General features: G+C 36.0%; 1 protein-coding gene across 7 annotated transcripts in view; it reads left to right on the forward strand.

Moving 5' to 3' along the window:
- The window catches only part of WDFY3 (WD repeat and FYVE domain containing 3), a 311,818-nt gene that overhangs the window by 165,076 nt on the left and 123,587 nt on the right, over positions 1-23,155 (forward strand). For all 7 annotated transcript variants that reach the window (XM_074228578.1, XM_074228572.1, XM_074228575.1 and 4 more), the window contains 2 exons: positions 6,921-7,135; positions 12,196-12,308. In XM_074228578.1, coding sequence (XP_074084679.1) covers positions 6,921-7,135; positions 12,196-12,308 — 328 coding nt within the window. The remainder of the gene's footprint in view (positions 1-6,920; positions 7,136-12,195; positions 12,309-23,155) is intronic.

The raw sequence follows: 23,155 nt of genomic DNA on the forward strand, positions 1-23,155 counted from the left end.
TGGAAATACTCCAAGCAAATATACAAAAATTGTAGCTCTTAAAGAATACACTACAGTGAATAATTGATCTTGCAACAGCTGTTGATATTGGGAAATATTTTAAGATCACTCAAGTCCATAGTGAAACAGGATCAGTCCTATTGAAGCCCAAAGGAAAGTTTGTTTGAAAATGAAGAACAATGCCAAGAAATGACCAACTATTGTTGCAGGACAGCCTGAAGACCACAAAGAACTTCAGAAGGACCTAGAATTGGGAATCTTTGTTGTTAATCCCTCTACATTGTGATGTGGGCTTCTTGAAGTTTGATAGCACAAGATCGACAAAACAACAGTTCCGTTTCTATGAAGAAAAAAGTCGTCATTGTCAAAACTGTACAAACTCTGGAATACTAATGACCGAAAAAAAATTTTACTGATGAAATTCACTTTTTCATTCAAGACTATGCTGAAAGTAGGTCAAAATAAATCCAGGTGAGCCTATAAGAGCTAGGAATTTTCTTCAGACTGTGTATTTATTGTTGTTGTTATTGTCTTAACACTCTAGTCCTCCTTGAATTTCTTTCACCATTGAATGATGAACTCTGATAAATAGGCTAATATACTGAGAAATATAATTTTCCTGGAATTATAGAAATTCTTAAGGAAATCAAATGCTTTACCATGACATTTAACCATTCCACTGGGTGGAATGAAAGGTTAAGAAACTTGCCCAAGATAGTGATATGAATGCTCTGAGGACCTTAAATGATTTGATTTTGTGTTATTGAAAACCTAAGGGTTATTATCACAGCAAGACTTGGATAAATTCGAATTCTTCAAAGATAAACTCTTGAAAGCGTGTGTTTTTTAAATGAATAAAGAATATATGCCCAAATCTTTAACTTAATGCCAAATCATATGTAAAATAAGTAATTACAGCAAAAGGGAAGCATATTGAACTTTTCAGTGTTTAAAAATTTTTTAAAGTTCAAAGTTTTGTTGTATATCAACAATTATGTTCAAGTAATTTCCATAAAATCTTCTATACCTATGAAAATTGTACCTAATGAAAAGAATTGGGAAAAATTGAAAGCAGTCTGATAGAAATCAGTTTTAGACCAACATTTTAAAAACTAAAGTGAACTCAATATCAATATATGATCTGAATGTTAAAAGTCAAAACATAAAACCTTTTAAATGAGTCAGATTAAGTATCTTTCATAGTTATGTTAGAAAACATTTTCCTTTCAGAGGTTGTGGCAGAGGGATTGTAACTTTAGAAAGGAAATAATTATGAATAGTATCATAATTTTTTATTTATTCATTAATTTCATTGAACTATTTCTCTCTACTCTCTCCCTTCCCCCCTTTATCCCTTTCCCTCTCCCTCTCTCTCATCTCCCCTCCCCCTTTCCTCCTCCCCATAATTATAAGGGATGACTCCTTGGGGAGACCAACAGGGACAGTAAGCATTGGGAAATATAGATGTAAAAAACAATAGCAATAAAAATGCCTTTTATGTTAATTTATTTAAAAGTCAGTGTCAGATTTTTGCTTATGAGGAGATAGATTATTTCAGTATTCACCTAACTGAATTGATACGACTGATTGTGATTAATGAAAAGGTATAATTTCAGAAGTTCAAATATTCAGAAATGTAAAAACTCAAACCCTACTCAGGATAGGTAAAGCATGGATAGATTTTACACTTTCACTGCATCCAAAGAACTGTTTTAACACACCAGCATATAATAGTATTATAGCTTCAGTCATTTAACACTAAAGACAATAATTTGATTATTGTCCCATTTTTCTATACAATCATTGTAAAAGATTATCCTTTCATTTATTTCATGTATTCGAATTCCCACTCCTTCCATTCTTCCCTATCTGTGACAGATAAAATGAACCCTAAAGCATTGAGATTTAAAACCTTGGTGTTAACCTTAATTCTTCACTCTCCTCAGCCAGTATTCAGGTGCCAAATTATATTGTTTCTATTTGTATATATCTTTCATGTCTGTTCCTTTCTCTGTTTCTATTTTCCTTTTTCTTTATTCATTATGGTTACTACCCCTAGTTATGTCTCAGCCGTCCCATACCAGAATTAATTGCAGTAATCTCAAATAAACTCAAATAAATAATCTCTTCGATTTCTCTTCCCTATAGCTGCCAAAGTCATTATCCTAAGCTTCAATGGCTTCTCATTGCTTCTAAGATCAAATATCTACTGTTCTGTTTAACTTTTTAAAAGTTTTCATTAGCATCATTTATTTTTTATATCAGTCCATCAAAAAATCCTAAAACTTTGTCCAATATTCATAGACCTTCTCCACCTCTGCAAAGAGATGCAGTGTGGGGATATCTTCTTTAGCTCTGAAGCCATTCCTGGTAAAGTTACTAATTTTGCTTGGAGAGGGGCTATTCTTTACATTTACATTGATGTAGTCATTTTGTAAATCACCTTTTTGGTTCTGTCTTCACTCTACATCAGTTCATGTAGCTCATTCCTTGCTTCTTTGCATTTTTCACATTGGTCATTTCTTACAGCACAGTAATATTGCGAAATATTCATGAGTCACAGTTTTTATTCTTCAATAAAATGAACATCTAGAGGCAGCTAGTGGTGCAGTATAGAGCACCAGCTCTGGAGTCAGGAGGGCCTGAGTTCAAATATGGCCCCAGACACTTAATAATTACCTAGCTGTGTGATCTTGGGCAAGTCATTTAACCCCATTGCCTTGCAAAAACTAATGCAAAAAAAAAAAAGGAAAAGTAAGTGAACATCTATTCTGTACTTTTTTTTCCTAGAAAGTAATGGATTAAATATTTTGATGTATATAGGCATCATTTTCTCATCCTCTGGACATTTTAACCACTTGTTTGCTTTCATTCCAAATTGCTTTCCATAGTGTTGTACTAATTCCTTCAACAATGTACTTGTATGCCTATTTTTCTACAACCTCTTCAATATTAACTATTCTTGTCTTTTGTCATCTTTGACAGTTTGCAGGGTCTGAAATGAAATTCTTAGTTGTTTTGACCTGCATTTATCTTATTAGGGAATAATTCTTTTATATTCTTTCATTGTTAATAGTTTGCAGTTCTTTTAAGAATAGTTTGTTCATTTCCTTTGACTATCTATTGGGAAATGGCTTTTGGTAGTTTTTTAATGAAAAAAAAAATCTTTTTGTTGTATTTAATAAACATGTATTGGATACCAGACACTCATCATAGAAATTTGGTACAGTTTTTTCCATTTATTCACTTTTCTTCATATCCCAAGTTTATTAATTTTGTTTGTGCAGTAAATTTTCAGTTTCATGTAAGTCAGGTTATCTATTTTAGTTTTTATACTAGCATCTATCATTTTTTTTGTTAATAATGCATCTGCTTTCTATAGCTGATGATTTGCTTCTCTTCTAATTTTTATTGATACAAAGATCACATATTCATTTAGAATGTATTGTGGAATAAGTTATTAGTTTAAGTCTAACTTTTGGCAGATAGTTTTCCAGTTTTTATCATATAAGGAATGTTCCTAAGTGATTTATGTTTTCCAGTGTACTGAATTCCATTATTTCTTATTCTACTTTGTCTAGTCTATTCATTTCTTTCCCTATTTTTTTGAATCAATACTAATTGATTTGATGTCAACTGCTTTATAATATAATTTAAATTTTAGACATGCTATCCCCTTCTAATTATTTCCCTTGATATTCCAGGTCTTTTATGTTTCCAGATGAATTTTATCAATTTATCAAGTTCTATAAAGTAAACTTTTCTAAATTTAATTCTATAGCATCGAAACTGTAACTTCTATTTAGTAGTAATGTCATATATATATATATATATATATATATATATATATATATATATATGTTATATTGGAATGGCTCATCTATTTAAATTGACCTCTTTGTATACATCTAACTATTTTGGGTATTTTATTTACATTGAATCTTTAAAATACATTTTAGTTCTGTCTTTTGTTTTTACCTACTCTGTATTTCTCAATGCTCATGTCTACTGCTTGTCATATATAGTATTTTGTGGTTATTTAGAATTTTCCTTTTTGGAAAATTCAGTAAATTGCTTCTTAAATTTTATTATTTTTCTAGAAATGCTGTTGATTTTTTAAAACATACCTATAGTAATATTTCCATTTATAGAATGTTTTACTTCCTCTGTTGGGATAGACTTCAATGGAATCCTCTCTCACATTGCTTCTCCTGTTGATCTTCTTCCTGAGAAATAACAGAAGTGACTTCTTTTCCCTTTTATTTTTAATTCTTCTCTTGATTATGGTGTATCATATATTCCCTTCCTTTCCTCTCTCCTTTTTATGTTCCTTCCTATTTTACAATAGTACCACCAAAAACATTGATTCACCTATGACCAAGTTTTAGGAGGTTTAATCCATATTTCAAGCCTCCTTCTCCACTACTCTTCTATTTCATTTTTAAATTCTTCCTTGTGAAAGGGTGAAAATGCTTTCAAACTTATTTGTGTCCTGTTTGAAAAATATTTCTTAATCTTCTAATTTTTTTTATTGTTGCTATTAATTCAATAGATGTCTTTTTTTGTGTGTTGTTTTTAACTTTCTCTTTGTCCTCCTTCTGGGATAATTGATTTCATCATCTGTGTTTTCTTGGGATGTTGTTTACTCTTGTAATTTTTTCATCTGGAGCATTTGAAGAAATATTTCAAAAGCCTCTTTTTCTTCCCTATTAAGATTTTCCTTTTACTATATCATGAGTTACCTTGATTGTATATTTTTTCAAACTTTTACCTCTTACCAGCTTCCATTTCCATCTTTCTGAAAACTTAATGGAGGCAGTTTTATGTTCATTTTTTTGCTTTTTACAAGAAAGCAATACAGTGCCAGAAGTTTGAGCTGACCATATGCTCCCATATGAGAAAGAGGGAAAAGTGTAGAAGTATCAGAAAATTACTTTTGAAATATTTGTCAATTTATCAATTAAAAGATAACAACTCAATACATTTCTGAAACCCTCCTTTAAATTTAACTTTGCTTTTTTGTAACACATTTTTCTCTCTTGTGATTTCTGTTGAGTGCTGAATAATCAAGACTTTTTGAGTTTCCTTTCCTTCCTATTTGAAAGTCTTTCTCCTGGTCATTTACAGAATTTGCTGTTTACCTTCAGAATTGTTCAGTTTAACCAGTATGTTTCTTGAAGTTTGCAGCATAGGCTTTTTTTTTCTGGAAGAAGGTTGGAGTCTGTTTGTGTGTGTGTGTGTGTGTGTGTGTTAGTTAAGTATTCTGTCTTCTGTTTTTAGAAGTTTGGAATAGTTTTGTTTCTTGAATCATGAAGTTGAGTTTTTTTCGATATTTTTTGTTCTTTTGGGAAACCAGTGATCAATATATGTTGCTTATATAGGCATCATGTTTTCCTTTTAATAGTACTGGTTTTTATTTTTCTCCTTTTCAATTGTTTTCCCTTTTCTGTTTTGCATTTCCAGTCAGTTCCTTTTTTGTCTGTTTCGTTGGTGATATGTGCCACTTTGGATTCCAGCTTTTATATTCTGCTGATTATTTTTTTCTGTGCATGCCAACAATCTTGCTCTCGCAATTTTTATTTCTCTTTTAAAGCAGTCAGAACCATTTTGTTGTCATTGCAGACTATATGCTCCACTAAGGTTTTTAATCTGAGTTTAATTCCTTCCAAGATGTTTGGTCATTTTAATCTTTTTTCTTCTCTTCCCCTGTCATTCACACTTTGAATCCTTTCTGTTTGTTGAGGATTTCCCTAGGCCTGGACCTGAAAGCTCTCTCAGCCTCCTCCCAATCTGGACAGCTCCCAGTGTGCCATCTTTCATCTCTCCCCAGGTGACTTACAAGAGGACAGAAGGAGATGCTGGCCCCTTTCCCCTCGCATGCTGTGCACTGTTCTAGTTCCCTCCCTCCCTTCCTCAGTTCTCTGGCCTGTGACTGTTGTGGCAAAGTCTTTTGACCCTGTAGCATTTGTTCAGGTCCCAAGGATGTAACTGGATGATTTTGGGATCCTTATGAGTTCATCAGTTAGTTTCTGTAGGTGTTAGAGGGTGTGTGTATTTGTGTGCCTGTGTGTGTGTGTGCACGTGACGTGCTATGCTAACATATCACAAGTGAGTTCTCGGTTGCTCAGTTTTTACCTCATTAAAGCTCCTGTTTCAGGCTAGACCATAGCTAAATGGTTTTTCCCTTGCTCCTGATTTCTATTTTTGTAGGAATTCCTACTCATGAGGAGTATAGAAAGTGTCTGGAAATTCATCTGCCTGGCCATATGACCCAAAAGTGCCTCTTCATTCTTAAAGCCCTTCATCTCATGATCATTAGCGATTTTTCCAAATTTTTGGTCCAATCATTCTGACTATTCTGTTCTTCCTTTCCTTTGCCCTATATCCTCCATGCCTCGAGGCACTACCACTTCTCATCCTCTTCTTACAATTCTTTGTTTGCTTCAGAATTCAGCTGAAGCTCTGTTCTGACCCTACACTCCACTCCACTCCTTGGCCCTAAGTGCTCCTCCCTTATTTCCTAAATTAGCCTATTATTCCTGATGTATGTATTTTCTTCCTTGATAGAACATGTATTCCATGGGCATTTTTTATTTATCTTCTTTTCTTTGTCTTCTCAGCACTAAACACAGTGCCTGCTTCACAAATATTTTTCACTGATCACTGTCATCTGATACAGACAATATGTAATATATATATATATAGGGAATTCAGATATTCTTTTTGTTAGAATTAGGTCCTTAATTAATAGCACTAGCTCCTGAATTGTCACATTAACTTATTGCATTTACTTATTGAAATCAGTTTTAAGCATGTGGAGACATCATAGTATGAAATTAGAAAGAAATAAAAAAAACTCATAATTATATTTGATTTTGGAAGAATGATGTAGCAGAATGCTTTTGTGTTTCTGCACTTAGCATGCTCTGGATCTTCAGCTTGCTGTGGCAAATATTTTGCAATCCTTGGTGCATACAGAGAGGAACCAACAAGTGATGTGTGAAGCAGGGCTTCACGGCCGCCTTTTGCAAAGATGCAGTGCTGCACTAGCTGACGAAGACCATTCCCTGCACCCACCTCTCCAGAGGATGTTTGAAAGGCTAGCTTCTCAGGCACTGGAGCCCATTGTGCTGAGGTTAGTGACTTGTCTTTTTCACATTTGAATGGGATTAGTGATGAAACCAATTCATTTATTCTTTAGAAAAAAAAAGTTAGTGATAGGATTATGACCCGGATCTCTGATTTCTTTGGTATAGAGATCTTCTTCTACTTGTATAGGTCAGTGTCCTTTGTGCAACTTAACAGTCAGAGAGTTTGCCTGTGTCATCTGTAGTTTAAATGACTTGCCCAAGGTCAGGCAGCCAGTATGTGTTTGATGTGGAACTTGAATACAGGTCTTCCTGTTTTAGAGGTCCTCTCTCTGTCTACTACATCATTCAGCTTCTTGGACCAAAAGATAGTGAAAGGAAATGCTCAACAGTTAGTACTGGATGTTCATCAGCTAATGGACATCATTTTATGTTACTTATTTTTCTATTCCTTGTTAAACTTAATATTTGACAAGGCCTCCAAAGCTGAAAAGCCTGCAAGTATGAATGTGCTTCTGGACCATATGTCCATTGTTTGAAGATCATTTTCACTGAATTTGGAAAGGTTCTTCTTCATCCTGACTTAATTGATGAGAGAAGCTTATATCATAGCAACTTTAAAGATTATTTCTTCTACAAAAGGTGTCCATATGTATTGATAGAGAGGATATAACTACACTTAAAAAAATCAAGACTGTCATTTTTGATGTAATAGGATCTCTTGAAAATGGAATTTTTTAAAGTAGTGATCTATTCATTTAATTGAACAGATTTTCTCTTAAAATCCACATTTTTTCATACAATTCTCTTCATACTCAGCCATTGCTTTTATTTTTTAATGATGTATTAAGTGATATTCAGACTTATACTTTGGCATTAGCATTAAATTTTGGTCATGATTTTTTTTTATTGTTGTGGTGGTTATTTGTATTTTGGTTTTGCTATTCCAATACTATTAAATTTCAGAGATCATAATTTAAACCTTAATTCTCTAAATCTGAATCATGGTAGAGACTTGTTAGCGTTATACAGAAAATACTAGATTATAAGTGTAATGGAGGGAGTTGATCAGAACATAATTTTACCTCACCCCAATTAATGGAGTTGCTACATCTTTCATGTAATCCCTATAATTTCTATTATCCCCATTTTACAAATGAAGAAACTGAGGCAGACAGCAGTTTAGTGACTTGCCCAGCTAATAAATGCCTGAGGCAGGATTTTAACTTGATCTTTCTGACTCCAGGTTCAGTATTCTGTGAACTATGGTCTGTCCAACTGCTTGATGTAGAAAGTAATGTTAAAAAGATATGGTATGGTCTTAAAATCCAGAGGAGTGTCCCAACTGTGTGACTCCTTGATGAGCTTGAAGAGTGACTTCCACTTAGATGGTGAGAATAAATATTGGCCAGCCTCTGTTCCCTGGGGAGTCTTGGGACATTCTTGTAAGAGTAGGAATTCAGGGAGGAGGCACCATGACTGTGAGATGGTGGCGACTACAAACTAGATGTGCACCTGCTTTCTTAATGTTGTCTCTCACAAGTCCCTGCCAATGATCTTATCTTTAATAGTGAGCTGGTACAAACAATTGCTGCAAGAGCATTTACTGAAATAGTATCATGAGAATAATCGTATCAATTCCCCACCTTCCCATAGTCTCCCACAATGATACTCACAGGACCAGTAGGAGTAGCAGGCAGACAACTAGAGCACAGTAGTGGATTGGCTCCCTTAGAGGAAATCTGAACCTCCTGCACTCTAACCAGATGTCTTGTTTCAGATCATTCAGCTTGGCTCCCTGGACCTATTGCTCTATACACCTCAATTTCCCAACTTTACGGCTGCTTTCCTGAGTGCTATTTCTTGCTTAGATTCATTCCCTTGGGAAAAATGTCTTGCTTCTTGACAGGTTTTCTGGAATGTGTCTAACCTTTGAGCTTGCCAATAACTAGCTGGCCTCTAATTCTATCTAGGCTGAATAAAAAAGCTTTGCCTTTGTTCTTGGGGCACAGTGTAGATACTTCAGGGCAGTTCCTTTAATATCCTAAGACCTTGGACCTAAGCAAGAGGGAAATCAGTCAGTTAATAATCACATATTTTATACCAAATGTTCTGCTAGGCATTGAGAATATAAAGAATGCAAAGAATTACAAAAACGTTGTCTCCCAACTATAATGTATGTGTTTATTCTTATAACATATCTATCTTTCAATCTATCTACCTCTCTCTCTCTCTCTCTCTCTTTCTCTCTCTCCCCCAGATATATGTGTGTGTGTGTGTGTGTGTGTATTATATACTTATATATCAACATATACATGTGTGTATGTGTATATATGTATATGTATATCAATATATGTAACCTGGACAAAACTATAGCAATGTCAACAGAGAAGGAGCTGTCAGATATGTCAGAGGGAGGAGAAGGAGGAGAGAGGCGTCTCACCAAAACCTAGTGAGAAGATAGAGTGTAGTTGATAGAGTTGAGAAGGATGAAGATTGAGGAAGGGCCATTAGATTTGTCATGTAAGAAAGCATTGTTCACTTTGGTGGAGCAGTCACAATTGAATGCTAAGTTTGGTAACCAGATAGCAGAGGGTTTAGAAGCCAGGGAGAAGGAGGTGAGATCCAGAGGGCATTGGATGAGATTTGCTTATCTTGGCAAGAATAAAGGCCACTTTTGAGGCAGATAGAAGTAAAAGAGGGGAGAGGAGGGTAAGCCATCTAAGTGATATCAGATGAAGAAGACAGAAGATGGAGCTCTCTGGTGGTGGAGGAGAAAGGGAGTGAGATGAGAGACTTAGAGAGAGATGAACAGATTTATAAGAGTTGTGGCAAGTGGGGTAGTCAATTAATTAAAGGTTCACCTTGTAAGAAGAGCCTAGCTAAGATTATATAATAAATTTGTAGTGTGTCCAAGTTTTTGTGCTCCTGTCAGTGGGACATAAATATAAATGTTAACAGAATTTCACTGAGCTGGTTGCTAACCTGGGTGAAATAGAACAGGCCAGAGACAAAGTGCCCATTATCTAGTAGTGGTTTAATTAATTGCTTTTGTTGCAAGGAGCAGATTTGCAAATCGAGATACAACCTTGCTGTAGTGGAAAAAGATATACATGAATCACAACACAATAATTTCCTAGGCTTGAGTGGTTTTGTTAAGAGGAAGCCATTAGTGCAGATGTCCTCAAGTACTATGGGAATGGCTAAGTTGATTGTGTAGTCTTGGGAATATTTGATTATTTTTCTTAGGTACAAAACAGGTTATACAATTTTTTAAATTAACTTCACTTGTCTCAGGCAAGCACTGGTCAGGAAAAGAATGCAGGCTTGTCAGAATTAACAAATTACTCTTGGTCAGTAATTTCTTCCTGATTCCCTGACCAGAGTTTGCCTGTGCAAAGGTAGTTCTGAGAAATCCAACTTACTAGTATTTTCATTACACATGTCAAATTTATTAATATAAAAATCATAATCTCCTTTGAATTAAGTAATGTAGCTAGATAGGGAGATTTATCCAGTTCTAGGATTTGGCAGAGTATGGAGTTGAACTGGCTTACTGAGGAGTCTAGCTGAGGAAGGAAGGACAATTTTGAGTAGTCAATGCAGAGATGTTTGCCTCCATTGGAGTATTAGAATTGGAGGTCATGGTGAAGAGAAAAGCAGGATTATGGTTTCCACCAGTGTTAGCTACTTAAAGAAGAAACAAGTGACATCTCCATTTTGTTTATATAGATTTTTTCAACATGAGTAATGGGCCATCTGTGTACTATACAGTACACAGAAATCCCTATATAAAATAATTATAAGCTATGTAATGTAGACTGTTTGCTTTGGTTCAGCTGGTAAGTGCCAGATCTGAAGTAAGTAAGACTCTTCCCTCTGAGTTTACATCTAGCCTCAGATATTTATTAGTTGTGTAGTCCTGGACAAGTCATTTTTTGGCCTGAGTTTCCTCAGCTGTAAAATGAACTAGAGAAGGAATAGCAGACCGCTCCAGTATCTGCCAAGAAAATCTCAATTGAGGATATGAAGAGTTGGACATGACTGAAATTATTGAACAACAACAATTTTAACAATTGTCACAAAGGACTTTTTTTGTACACAAATTTTTTTTTGTACTAAAAGAAGTATTCTTAACATAGTAGAATAAAACACAACTTGCATAGGGTCTCATGTAAAATAGCCTTTTTTAAAGTACTCAGTTGCTTAAGCAGTATTTTTCAGTTTGATTTTTTGAGATTGCTTGTATGGAAAAGTGAAAAAATGTAAAGGGCTGGCAAATCATCTTAAAGGAAAGAGATTTTTTTATTTAAGAAACTTATTTGGAATGTACAACAAATTCTGCAAAATTCAGAGCAGCAAACCATTTAATAGTAGAAAACATTGGGTAGAGCTCTAGGCCTGATGTCAGGAAGACTTGAATTGAAATTCTGCCTCAAATATTTTCTATATGATCTGAGACAAATTACATATGCTTTGTCTATCTCAGTTTCCTTAATTTGAAAATAGGGATAATGGCACTTACCTTTTGAGTTGTTATGAGGATTAAATGAGATACAATTGTAAAACTTTTAAGCACAGTTACTGACACAAAATATGCAATAAATAATTATTTCCTTCCCTCTTTCAGAGAAATTTGTAGCAATTGGAATGAATCAATGTAAGGAAAGTGGAACTAAGACAGTGGAATAAACAGTGATCTCATTTTTGTAAAAAAAAAAAAAGGAATGAAAACTCAGTTTAGATGATTTTAATAACATTGATTCTAAAGCATTAATGATAAAATATGAGTTTTTAACAAAAAAGCAGTGAACCACATATGTTTAATGTTTTTACTATCAAGCATTGTAGATGTTGGCATATTTTGCATAACTGTTCCCTTTGTTACAAGAAACAGTTCTGTAGGGATTAGAGTTTTTGGAAAGTAATTGCTATAGAAACAAATGTATCAATAAAACATTAATAATGAAAATTGTAGGTATGACCTAACATAAATAACATTATTTATAAAATCATTTTGTAAATATCTGTTTTTACTTTTTGGTGGCATTTTTACTTTTCTGTGGCATTTTTACTAAATTTCCATTTAATTGTTTCTTTTTATTAGGGAATTTTTACGTTTGGCAAATCCTTTAAATTGTGGTGCCTGGGATAAAAAACTTTTAAAACAGTATCGCATCCACAAACCCAGTTCTTTAAGTTATGAGCCAGAGATGAGAGGTAAGTGGAATTTGAATTCTCTCTTTTACATTCTGTATATCATTTTGTGATAGTTTGAATGATTATAATTGGTTAGGAGGTGAATACTTGACAAAAAGGTCATCTTTTTTAGCATTACTGAAATACAAGGAGCCATATGTAAATGATATTTTTCCAGATAATTGGAAAGTGGATGTCTCAGCAACAAATGAAAATTCCGTAATACTTGAAATGATAAAATGGCCTAGTTGGCTATTTTCATTGCTATCATTTACTCTGAAAAAACATTTTGATGTTCTGTGTTAGACTTTTGCCAAAATCATTTTGATATTGTTGGGTAAACTGATGCAAGAATTAGGTGGTATATGTACCATAGCAATTTTTCTGTTGCCATTGCTCAGTGGGGAAGAAAAAAGTCTCCTTTCTTGGGAATATTTGAGTTGTATTACATAGAAGCCACTTCTGTCATATTGACAGAGTACTCATCTTCTTGTTGTTTATTTTAAAATTTTATTTCCTTCATGCCCAAAGGGCTATAAAATCATGCATACCCTTTGATCCAGCAATACCACCTCTAGGTCTGTATCCCAAGAGATTATGAAAAAAGGAAAATAAGCCCATATGTATGAAAATATTCATTGCAGCTCTTTTTATGATGGCAAAAAAAATGGAATATTTAGGGAATGCCCATCAATTGATGAATGAGTGGACAAGTTATGGTATATGAATGTAATGGAATATTCTTTTTTTTAGAAAGTTTATTTATTTTGAGTTTAATAATCTTTCTTCCCCCCCTGCCCCCAGAAGGCAGTCTGATAGTCTTTATGTTGTTTCCATGGTATACATTGATCTCATTTAAATGTGATGAGAGAGAAATCATATCCTTAAGGAAGAAAAATAAAATATAAGAGATAGCAAAATTATATAATAAGATAATTTTTTTTCTAAATTAAAGGTAATAGTCTTTGGTCTTTGTTCAAACCCCATGATTCTTTCTCTGGATACAGATCGTTTTCTCTATTGCAGACAGCCCCAAATTGTCCCTGGTTTTTGCACTGACAGAATGGGTGAGTCCATCAAGGTTGATCATCAGCCCCCATGTTGCTGTTAGGGTGTACAGAGTTTTTCCTGGTTCTGCTCATCTCACTCAGTATCAGTTCATGCATATCCCTCCAGGCTTCTCTGAATTCCCATCCCTCCTGGTTTCTAATAGAACAATAGTGTTGCATCACATACATATACCACAGTTTGTTAAGCCATTCCCCAAATTAAGGACATTTACTTGATTTCCAATTCTTTGCCACCACAAACAGGGCTTCTATGAATATTTTTTGTACAAGTGATGTTTTTACCCTTTATTCATGATTTCTTCAGGGTATTGCACATTTTTGTTGCCCTTTGGGCATAGTTCCAGATTCCTCTCTAGAAAGGTTGTATGAGTTCACAGCTCCACCAAAAATGTATTAGTGTTCCTGAATGGAATATTATTCTGTAAGAAATCATGAACAGGCAAATTACAGAAAGATTTACATGAACTGTTGTTGAGTGAAGTGAGCAGAACCAGGAGAGAACATTGTGAATAGTAACAGTAATGTTATGTGATGATTAACTAAGTTAGACTTAAATCTTCTCAAACTACAGTGATTAGACAAACTCTAAAAGAATTATATTAGAAAATGCCATCCTGGGGCACAGTGGATAAAGCGCTGGCCCTTGAGTCAGGAGTACCTGGGTTCAAATCCGGTCTCAGACACTTGATGATTACGTGGCTGTGTGGCCTTGGGCAAGCCACTTTAAGCCCATTTGCCTTGCAAAAAAAAACAAACAAACAAAAAAAAGAAAATGCCATCCAGGGGCGGCTAGGTGGTGTAGTGGATAGAGCACCGACCCTGGAGTCAGGAGTACCTGAGTTCAAATCCGGCCTCAGACACTTAATAATAATTACCTAGCTGTGAGACCTTGGGCAACCACTCAACCCCATTTCCTTGCAAAAAAAAAAAATGCCATCTATATAAAGCATCAGTTATCAAAACTTGTCTGGTATTGGCTAAGAAATAGAGTGATGGACCAGTAGAATAGACCAGGTGCAATAGCAGGAAAGGATGATAGTAATTTGCTGTTTGATAAACCCAAAGAGTCCAGCTATGGGGATAAAAACTCTTTCTTTGTTAAAAACTGCTGGGAAAATTGGAAGTTAGTATGGAAGAAACTTAGATTAGACCAACACCTCATACCCTATACCAAGATAAAATCCAAATGAATATAGGATTTAGACTTAAAAAACAATACTATAAGCCAATTAGAAGATCAAAGACTAGTTTACCTGTCAGATCTATGGAAAGGGAAGCAGTTTATGACTAAGGAAGAGATGGAGAACATCACTAAAAACAAAGTAGATGATTTTGATTATATTAAATTAAAAAGCTTTTTCACAGATAAAGTCACTGTAACCAAGATCAAAAGAAATGTAGTAAATTGGGTAACAATCTTTACAACTAATGTTTCTGACAAAGGACTCATTTCTAAAATATGCAGAAAACTGAATCAAATTTAAAAAAAAAAGCCATTCCCCAATGGACAGATAGTCAAAGGATGTGCAAAGGCAATTTACAGATGAGGAGATCAAAGCAATCCATAGTCATATGAAAAATTGCTCTAAATCATTACTTATTAGAGAAATGCAAATCAAAGTTTCTCTGAGGTACCACCTCTCAGACTGACCAAAATGACCAGAAAGGATAATGATCATTGTTGGAAGGGTTGTGGGAAATCTGGGACACTATTACATTGTTGGTAGAGTGTGAACTCATTCAACCTTTCTGGAGAGAAATTTGGAACTATGTCCAAATGACAACAGAAATGTGCATACCCTTTGATCCAGCAATACCACTACTGGGCCTATACCCTCAAGAGATGATGAAAAAGGGTAAAAACATCACTTGTACAAAAATATTCATAGCAGCCCTGTTTGTGGTGGCAAAGAATTGGAAATCAAGTAAATGTCCTTCATTTGGGGAGTGGCTTAGCAAACTGTGGTATATGTATGTCATGGAACACTATTGTTCTATTAGAAACCAGGAGGGATGGGAATTCAGGGAAGCCTGGAGGGATTTGCATGAACTGGTGCTGAGTGAGATGAACAGAACCAGAGAAACACTGTACACCCTAACAGCAACATGGGGGGGATGATCAACCTTGATGGACTCGCTTGTTCTCCATCAGTGCAACAATCAGGGACAATTTTGGGATGGAGAATACCATCTATATCCAGAGAAAGAACCATGCAGTTTGAACAAAGTTCAAGGATTATTCCCTTTAATTTAGAAAAAAAACCTGATATCTTATTGTCTGATCTTGCTATCTCTTATACTTTATGTTTCTTCCTTAAGGATTTGATTTTTCTCTCATCACACTCAATTTGGATCAATGTACAACATTGAAAAAATATAAAGACTTAACAGTTTGCTTTCCATAGGGAGGGTAGGGGGAGGAAAGTAAGATTGGGGGAAAAATTGTAAAACTCAAATAAAATATTTAATTTAAAAAAAAAAGAAAAAAGAAAATGCCATACATAGAACTATAGTTACCTGAATGCAAAAACAAAGCATACTACTTTCACTTTTTAAAATGATTTTATCTTTCTTTCTCTCAGTTTTTCCCTCTTATTCTGATTCTTCCTTTACAACTTCACTAGTATAGAAATGTGTATTATATGACTGTGCATCTTATAATTTTTATCAGATTACTTGCTGCTAAGTGCAGGGAGAGAGAAGTATGGGAGGGAGAAAACATTAAAAAAATTGAATGTTGAAAACTACTTTTACATATACTTGGAAAAATTAATTAATTTTTAAAAAGCATAAAATGTTTTCCAGGACCATTAGTAATCAGAATGATTTTAAAATGTAACATGCTGCAATTAATATTTTTATTATTTTTATTGACTGAAATTATATAAATATAAGAGAATAGACAGGAATTACATTTTCAGGTCAGGAGTCAGAATTCCTTAACTCTTCCTTTTGTTTTGTGGAAATTACTAGCCTTAATAACTTGTATTGTTGGTTTTATATAAACTTTGTGATTTAATCACAATCTTTGGGAACTTTCAAATGAGTTCATATGTGTAAGGTATATTTTTAAAGTAATATAATTGTAGCTATTATTGTTATTATTATATCTACCTTCTCACTAATGTCTGTTATCCTAGGACATTTTGTTTTGTGTATATATGAATTTAGTTCCTTTAATGAAAACTACCATTTATCCAACACTTAAATGCTTTATCAAGAAAAAAAATTGGGGGCAGAATCAAGATGGTGACAAGAGCGAATCTTGTCTTAGGTGCTCTCTCATAAAACTTCTAAACTAAGGACTCTAAATTTTCGAGAGACAGAACCCACAGAGGGACCCAGTGAGGCAGTGCTCCTACTCAAGGTAACCTAGAAAAGAGCAGAAAGGCTCTGCTCTCCGGGGACGGAGGGGTGGCCCTTCAGAGGGGTGGCCCACCAGAGCTAAAGAACTTCAGCCTCCCGGAGGTAGGTAGGCCCAGGGCAGTGGGAGCTGCGGCTTGCAGCAGCAGGGGCGTTCCCTGAGCTACAACACGGGGAGGACTGGGCACAAATTGGGGGAACAATAGGGGACCTCTGCCAGAGCAAGCATGTGAAGCCCAGACCGCAGGGCACACAGAGAGCAGCTGGGCCAAGGCAGTCCAGATTCAGGAAAACAGAAGCCCGTGGAGGAGCCAGTAAGCAGGAGCCGCCAGGGCATGAGCCCATTGAACCTAGGGAGGGGAGTGAAGAGAGACTGCTGAGCTCTGTCCTCTGCCCCTGGAACAGGACTCTGGGGCTCTGACCACATTCAGATCCTGATCACAGTCTAGGCCCCCCCCCCCCATAGAACAGCAGGGGCCCCCCACCTCAGCCCCGTGGCAAAGGGGGGCGCTTATGGTCATTCACAGACCAGGAGGGAGGACAGAGCCTCACACACTGAGACCCTTGTGGGAGTGTCCCAAAAGCTCAGGAAGCACCCCAAAACAGGCTAAGGCTGGGAAAATAAGCAAGCAGAGAAACAAGAGGAACACCATTGAGAAATATTTTGCCTGTGAGCCCAAGAAGGATCAAAACAGTCTGAAGATGAGGAAGCACAAGCTCCTGCATGTAAAGACTCCAAGAAAGACAGAAATTGGGCTCAGGCTATGACAGAGCTCAAAAAAGACTTTGAAAATCAAATGAGGGAGTTAGAAGAAAAACTGGGAAAAGAAATGCGAGAGATGCAGGAAAAACATGAAAATGAAGTCAGCAGCCTAGTCAAGGAAATCCAAAAAAATGCTGAAGAAAATAGCATGCTAAAAACCAGCTTAGGTCAAATGGATAAAACAGTTCCAAAAGTTATTGAGGAGAAGAATGCTTTAAAAAGCAAAATTGGCCAGATGGAAAAAGAGATAAGAAAACTCTCTGAGGAAAATAAATCCTTCAGAGAAAGAGTAGAAATCAGGGAGATTGATGTATTTATGTGAAATCAGGACTCAATACTTCAAAACCAAAAGAATGAAAAATTAGAAGAATATGTGAAACATCTCATTGAAAAAACAACTTATCTGGGAAACTGATTTAGGAAAGATAATTTAAAAATTATTGTAATACCTGAAAGTCATGATCAGGAAAAGAGCCTTGACATCATTTTCAAAGAATTACTACAGGAAAATTGCCCTGATATCCTAGAAACAGAGGGCAAAATAAAAATGGAGGGAATCTACCGATCCCCCCAAGAAAGAGATCCCATAGAAAACAACCACCAGGAATATTATAGCCGACTTCCAGAACTCCCAAGTCAAAGAGAAAATATTACAAGCAGCCAGAAGGACACAATCCAAATACCATGGAGCTGCAGTCAGGATCTCACAGGACTTAGCAGGAACTACATTAAAAGCTCATAGGGCTTTGAATATAGTATACCAGAAGCAAAAGAGCTTAGAATGCAACTGAAACCAACTACCCAGCAAAATTAAATTTCCTCTTCCAGGGAAAAGATGGACTTTCAATGAACTAGGGGAATTTCAAATATTCCTGCTGGAATGGCCAGAGCTGAACAGAAGGTTTGATCTTCAGATAGAGGACTCAGGTGAAGCATAGAGATTGGAGGAGAAGGGGAAAATATGAGGGACTTAATGATGATGAACTGCATGTAATCCTGCATAGAAAAATGACACTGATAATATTCATATGAACCTTCTCAGTTAACACCAGGTAAAAGGAGCTTTTATAGATGAATCACAGGAGAAAGCTGAATTTGAAGATAAAATATGGTGTGAAAGTCGAGTCTAGATAAAAGGGAAATGGGAGAAAGAAAAAGGAGAGGGGGAATAGGCTAAGATATTTCAAATAATAAGATTTTCCTTAATTACAATGAGCTATTGCAATGATATGGAAGAGGGGGAGGCAAGGGGGAATGAGGGAATCTTCGCTCTCTTCAGAGGTGGCTAGGAGAGGAAACAGCATATATACATAATGGGGTATAGGCATCTGGAGTAAGAAGGAAGGGGGGGGGTGATTTGACTGATGGAGGTGAGGGTGGACCATGGGGAGAGAGTGGTCGGATATAATGCATTTCCTTTTTTACTTCTTGCCAGGGGCTGGGATTGGATGGCCTGCCCAGGACCATAGGGCCAGGTGGATTCTGGGCCTAAGGGGTGGTATGGGGGCTCAGGGCCTCTTGGCCCCAGGGCCAGGGATCTGTCTGCTGTGCCACTCAGCTACCCTACAGCAGAGTCAGAGTGAAATGAGAGAGAAAATATAGTACATGGTAGTGGAGAAATACGAAAGGAGGGAGTTGCAATCAGCAATGGCAACAGTGGAAAAATATGGAAATAACTTTTCTGATGGACTTATAAAGAATGTGATCCACCCACGACTGAAGCACATTTTCAATTTTTATTATTTTTTGGGGGGTGTGCAGGGCAAATGGGCATGGGTGGCCTTCCTGGGGCCCCATAGCAGGGTGATTGTTGGGTGTCTGCAGCCGAATTTGGACCCAGGTGCTCCTGGTTCAAGGGCCAGTGCTCTGGCCGCCACCCAGCTACCCCTACTATTATTAGTATTTTATTTTGTTTTGGGGTTTTTTTTCTGTTTTTGGTTTATGCAGGGCAGTGGGGTTGGGGTGGCTTGCATGTCACATGGCTGGGTGATTGTTCAGTGTATGGGGCCGGATATGGGCTTGGGTGCTCCTGGCTCCAGGGCTGGTGCTCTGTCCACTGTGCCACCTGGCCATACATAAAATCATATTTTTTTAATTTTAATTTTAATTTTTTCTCTCCCCTTTACTTTATCACTGAAGTGTGTTTATATTTTTTTGGGGGAGGGCGTATTTTGTTTACTCTTAAACAAGAATATTTTATTAATGCATAAAAAAACATTTGTACAAAATGAGAATAAATAAATATTAAATTAGAAAAAAAAGAAAAAATCCACTAGTATTCTTAAAAATCTTAAAGATTAGATTGGAAATAGAAACATATAATCTAAAGTTTATGATATTAATATTTTAAGACATGATTTCTTTGGCAATGGTTACCATTGCATTTATGCAAGAATTTTTAACATTTCAGATTCTTGAACTATTGGTATTTTATTTATAGAATCATAAGAACACTTGTATATAATTTTTAATTTTAACAAATATATTGATAGTTAACTGTTAACAAAAATATAAATCTATATTTTAATCGTATTAGTTCTATGAAAGTTATTACCAGGGGCGGCTAGGTGGCGTAGTGGATAAAGCACCGGCCTTGAAGTCGGGAGTAACTGGGTTCAAATCCAGTCTCAGACACTTAATAATTACCTAGCTGTGTGGCCTTGGGCAAGCCACTTATCCCCATTTGCCTTGCAAAAAACCTAAAAAAAGTGGCATTTGAGAAAGTTATTACCCGGAAGAAAATTTCTATTACTCTTCTTTGTGAAAATATTAGTAAGAAAAAATGAATATGTAATAAAACATTAGGTTTTACTGATTTCTCAACCTATTTTAGAATTGCAAAATACCTAAATCTAATTTTCTGTATTTTCAAAATGTCCATGAATATTTTTTCCAGGTTAAGAGAACAAAATATTTTAAGTAGCACCTACATATCATATTAAAATTTTAGTACTAAGGGTACATTGTACAAAATGTTGTACAGTGAACAGAATGTTGAAATTGGAGAGAGAACTTGTGTGAAAATCCATCTTTTGCTCCTCACTAGCCATGTGATTCTGGGCAAGTTACTTGACCTTGCTGAAATTAACTTTAAACAATAAATAGTGAAGAACAAAAAAGGCACTTCTGGCCATGATGGTGGAGAGAGGCCAGGTCCTGTGCTCAGGTCTCCTGATCTTCCCTCATAAAGAATATGAAATAAAACTCTTAATGGAAGTCCTATCCATAAAACTGAGACAGAGAAGTGAGAAAAGCAACATGAACCTCAAGGTCTGTCTCCAGGGATCAGGGTGTGGCAAGTTTAGGTGCACACAGCCGGTGGGGGAGGGGCCAGAGCTGACTCATCTAAGGTCAGTCCCCAGGGGGTTTTAGTGTGGGAACCACTTCACTCTGAGAAACAACCATAGAGTGGAGGTGTGGCTGGGGGACTCAATCTGGGACTTGCAGGAAGGGCTGGAGAGAAGGTTCCAGCCTTTAGCACCCCTACTGGCCAGCTAGAGATGTTACACTCAGTGAGTAAAGTCTCTAGGGATCTCAGTACCAAACCTCTGTGAACCAGCCCCTCCCCAACACCAGATTTTAGGAAAATGAAGAAAGGCAACTGAAAATTGGGGGAATCGTAGAAACATTCCTAGAAGGAAAAAAACCCTAATTCAGAGAGACGTAGAACCCCTGAGGAGAATATGATTTGGTCTCTAGCACAGAAAGATTTCCTTGATGCTATCAGGAGGCAGTTTAAAAACCATTTGGAAAATTTGGGAAAAGAAAACCAAGAGATAACACCTTGCAACAAGAAGACAAATCCTTGGAAAATATAATTGAACAAATGCAAAAACAAAATAATTCTCTCAAAACCTCAAATGATCAAAGGGAAAACTCTTGTAAAAAAATAGAATTGACCAATTGGAAAAGGAGTTGCAAAAGGTAAATGAAGAAAATTCTTCCTTAAAAAAAAGTAGAGTCTATGGAAACCAATGACTTCATGAGACAACAAGAATTTGTTAAACAAAACCAAAAAATTGAAAAAAAAAATAGAAGGAAAATGTTAAATACCTTGTCAGCAAAACCACTGACCTCGAGAATAGATTGAGAAAAGATAACCTAAAAATTCTTGATCTTCCTGAAAACATTGAAGAGACCAAAAAAAGCCTGGACTCAGTATTACAGGATTTAGTGAACCTAAAAATTCTTGATCTTCCTGAAAACATTAAGATACCAAAAAAAGCCTGGACTCTGTATTACAGGATTTAGTGATGGAAAACTGCTCTGATATCATGGAACCAAAGGGCAAAATAGTTTTTGAAAAAATACATTGATCCCCTCTGGAAACGGATCCCAAAATGAAAACACCAAGGAATGTTGTAGCCAGATTCCAGAACTATCAGATAAAAGAGAAAATCATGCAAGCAGCCACAAAGAAGCAATTTAGATACCAAGGAGCCACAGTAAGTATTACACAGGATCTGGCAGCATCAACATTAGGGATCGAAGGGCCTGGAATCCAATATTCTGAATAACAAGGGAGCCTGGAAACCAGCCAAAAATTCACTATCTGACAAAACTGAGCCTTCTCTTCCAAGGGAAAAGATGGACATTTAATGAAATAGGAGACTTCCAATTTTTCCTGATGAAAAGACCAGAGCTTAATAGAAAATTTGAACTTCAAACAGGAGACTCAAGAGACACATGAAAAGGTAAAATTAAAAAAAGGGGGAGGGGAAAAAACTTATCAAATAAGATGAAACTGGCAATATCCCCACCTGGAAGAAAGACTTTAACAACTCTCGAGAATCGTAACTCTATTAGAGAGAGAATTTAATGAGTCAGAAGAGATGGATACACATGACTTATTTGAAAAACTGTTACCCAATAAGATGAAAATGGAAATATGAAAGACTCTAATAACTCTCAACAATTTTAATTCTAGAAGAGAGAATTTCCAGAACTGATGGACACTCAAGACCTTTCTATGAGTCAGATAGAATGATTTAAAAACAATACTTTCTTTAAAAGGAGGACAGTAAAAAGATGGGAGGATGGAGGAGAATGAATGGGGTAAATCTCATATTACGAGATACAAAGGACTTATTTTAATAGAGGGGAAGAAGGGAGGAGGTGAGAACCACTTGAATCTTGCTAAGGTCAGCTTGGCTTTAAGTTAACATATACATACTTAGTTAAGTTAAGAAACTTATCTTACCTTTAAAGGTGTTAAAAGGGGAAAGGGGGAGGGGAGGGAAAAGGGGAATCAACAGAAGGAAAGGAAGGAAGAAGGGGCAAAGGGAAAGGGGGGAAAAGGGGAGGGGGGTTGGATATAGGAAGGCAAGCACACTGAAGGTGGTGGTATTCAGAAACAAAACACTGGGGAGTATGGATAAGGGGGAAAAGGGGGGAAATAGGAAACAGAAGGAAGATAACATGGAAGGCAATAAAGAGTAATTATAACTTTGAATGTGAATGGGATAAACTCTCCCTTAAAATGTAAGCAAATAGCAGAGTGGATTAAAAAGTAGAATCCTACAATATGCTGCTTACAAGAAACTCTTCTGAAGTAGAGAGATACATATAAAGTAAAGGTAAAAGGTTGGAGCAAAATACATTTTTCTTCAGTTGAAGTGAAAAAAGCAGGGGTAGCAAGCCTTATCTCAGACAAAGCAGCTGCAAAAATAGAT

This window comes from Macrotis lagotis, chromosome 3 (assembly GCF_037893015.1).
Source record: "Macrotis lagotis isolate mMagLag1 chromosome 3, bilby.v1.9.chrom.fasta, whole genome shotgun sequence".
NCBI classification, from domain to species: Eukaryota; Metazoa; Chordata; class Mammalia; order Peramelemorphia; family Peramelidae; genus Macrotis; species Macrotis lagotis.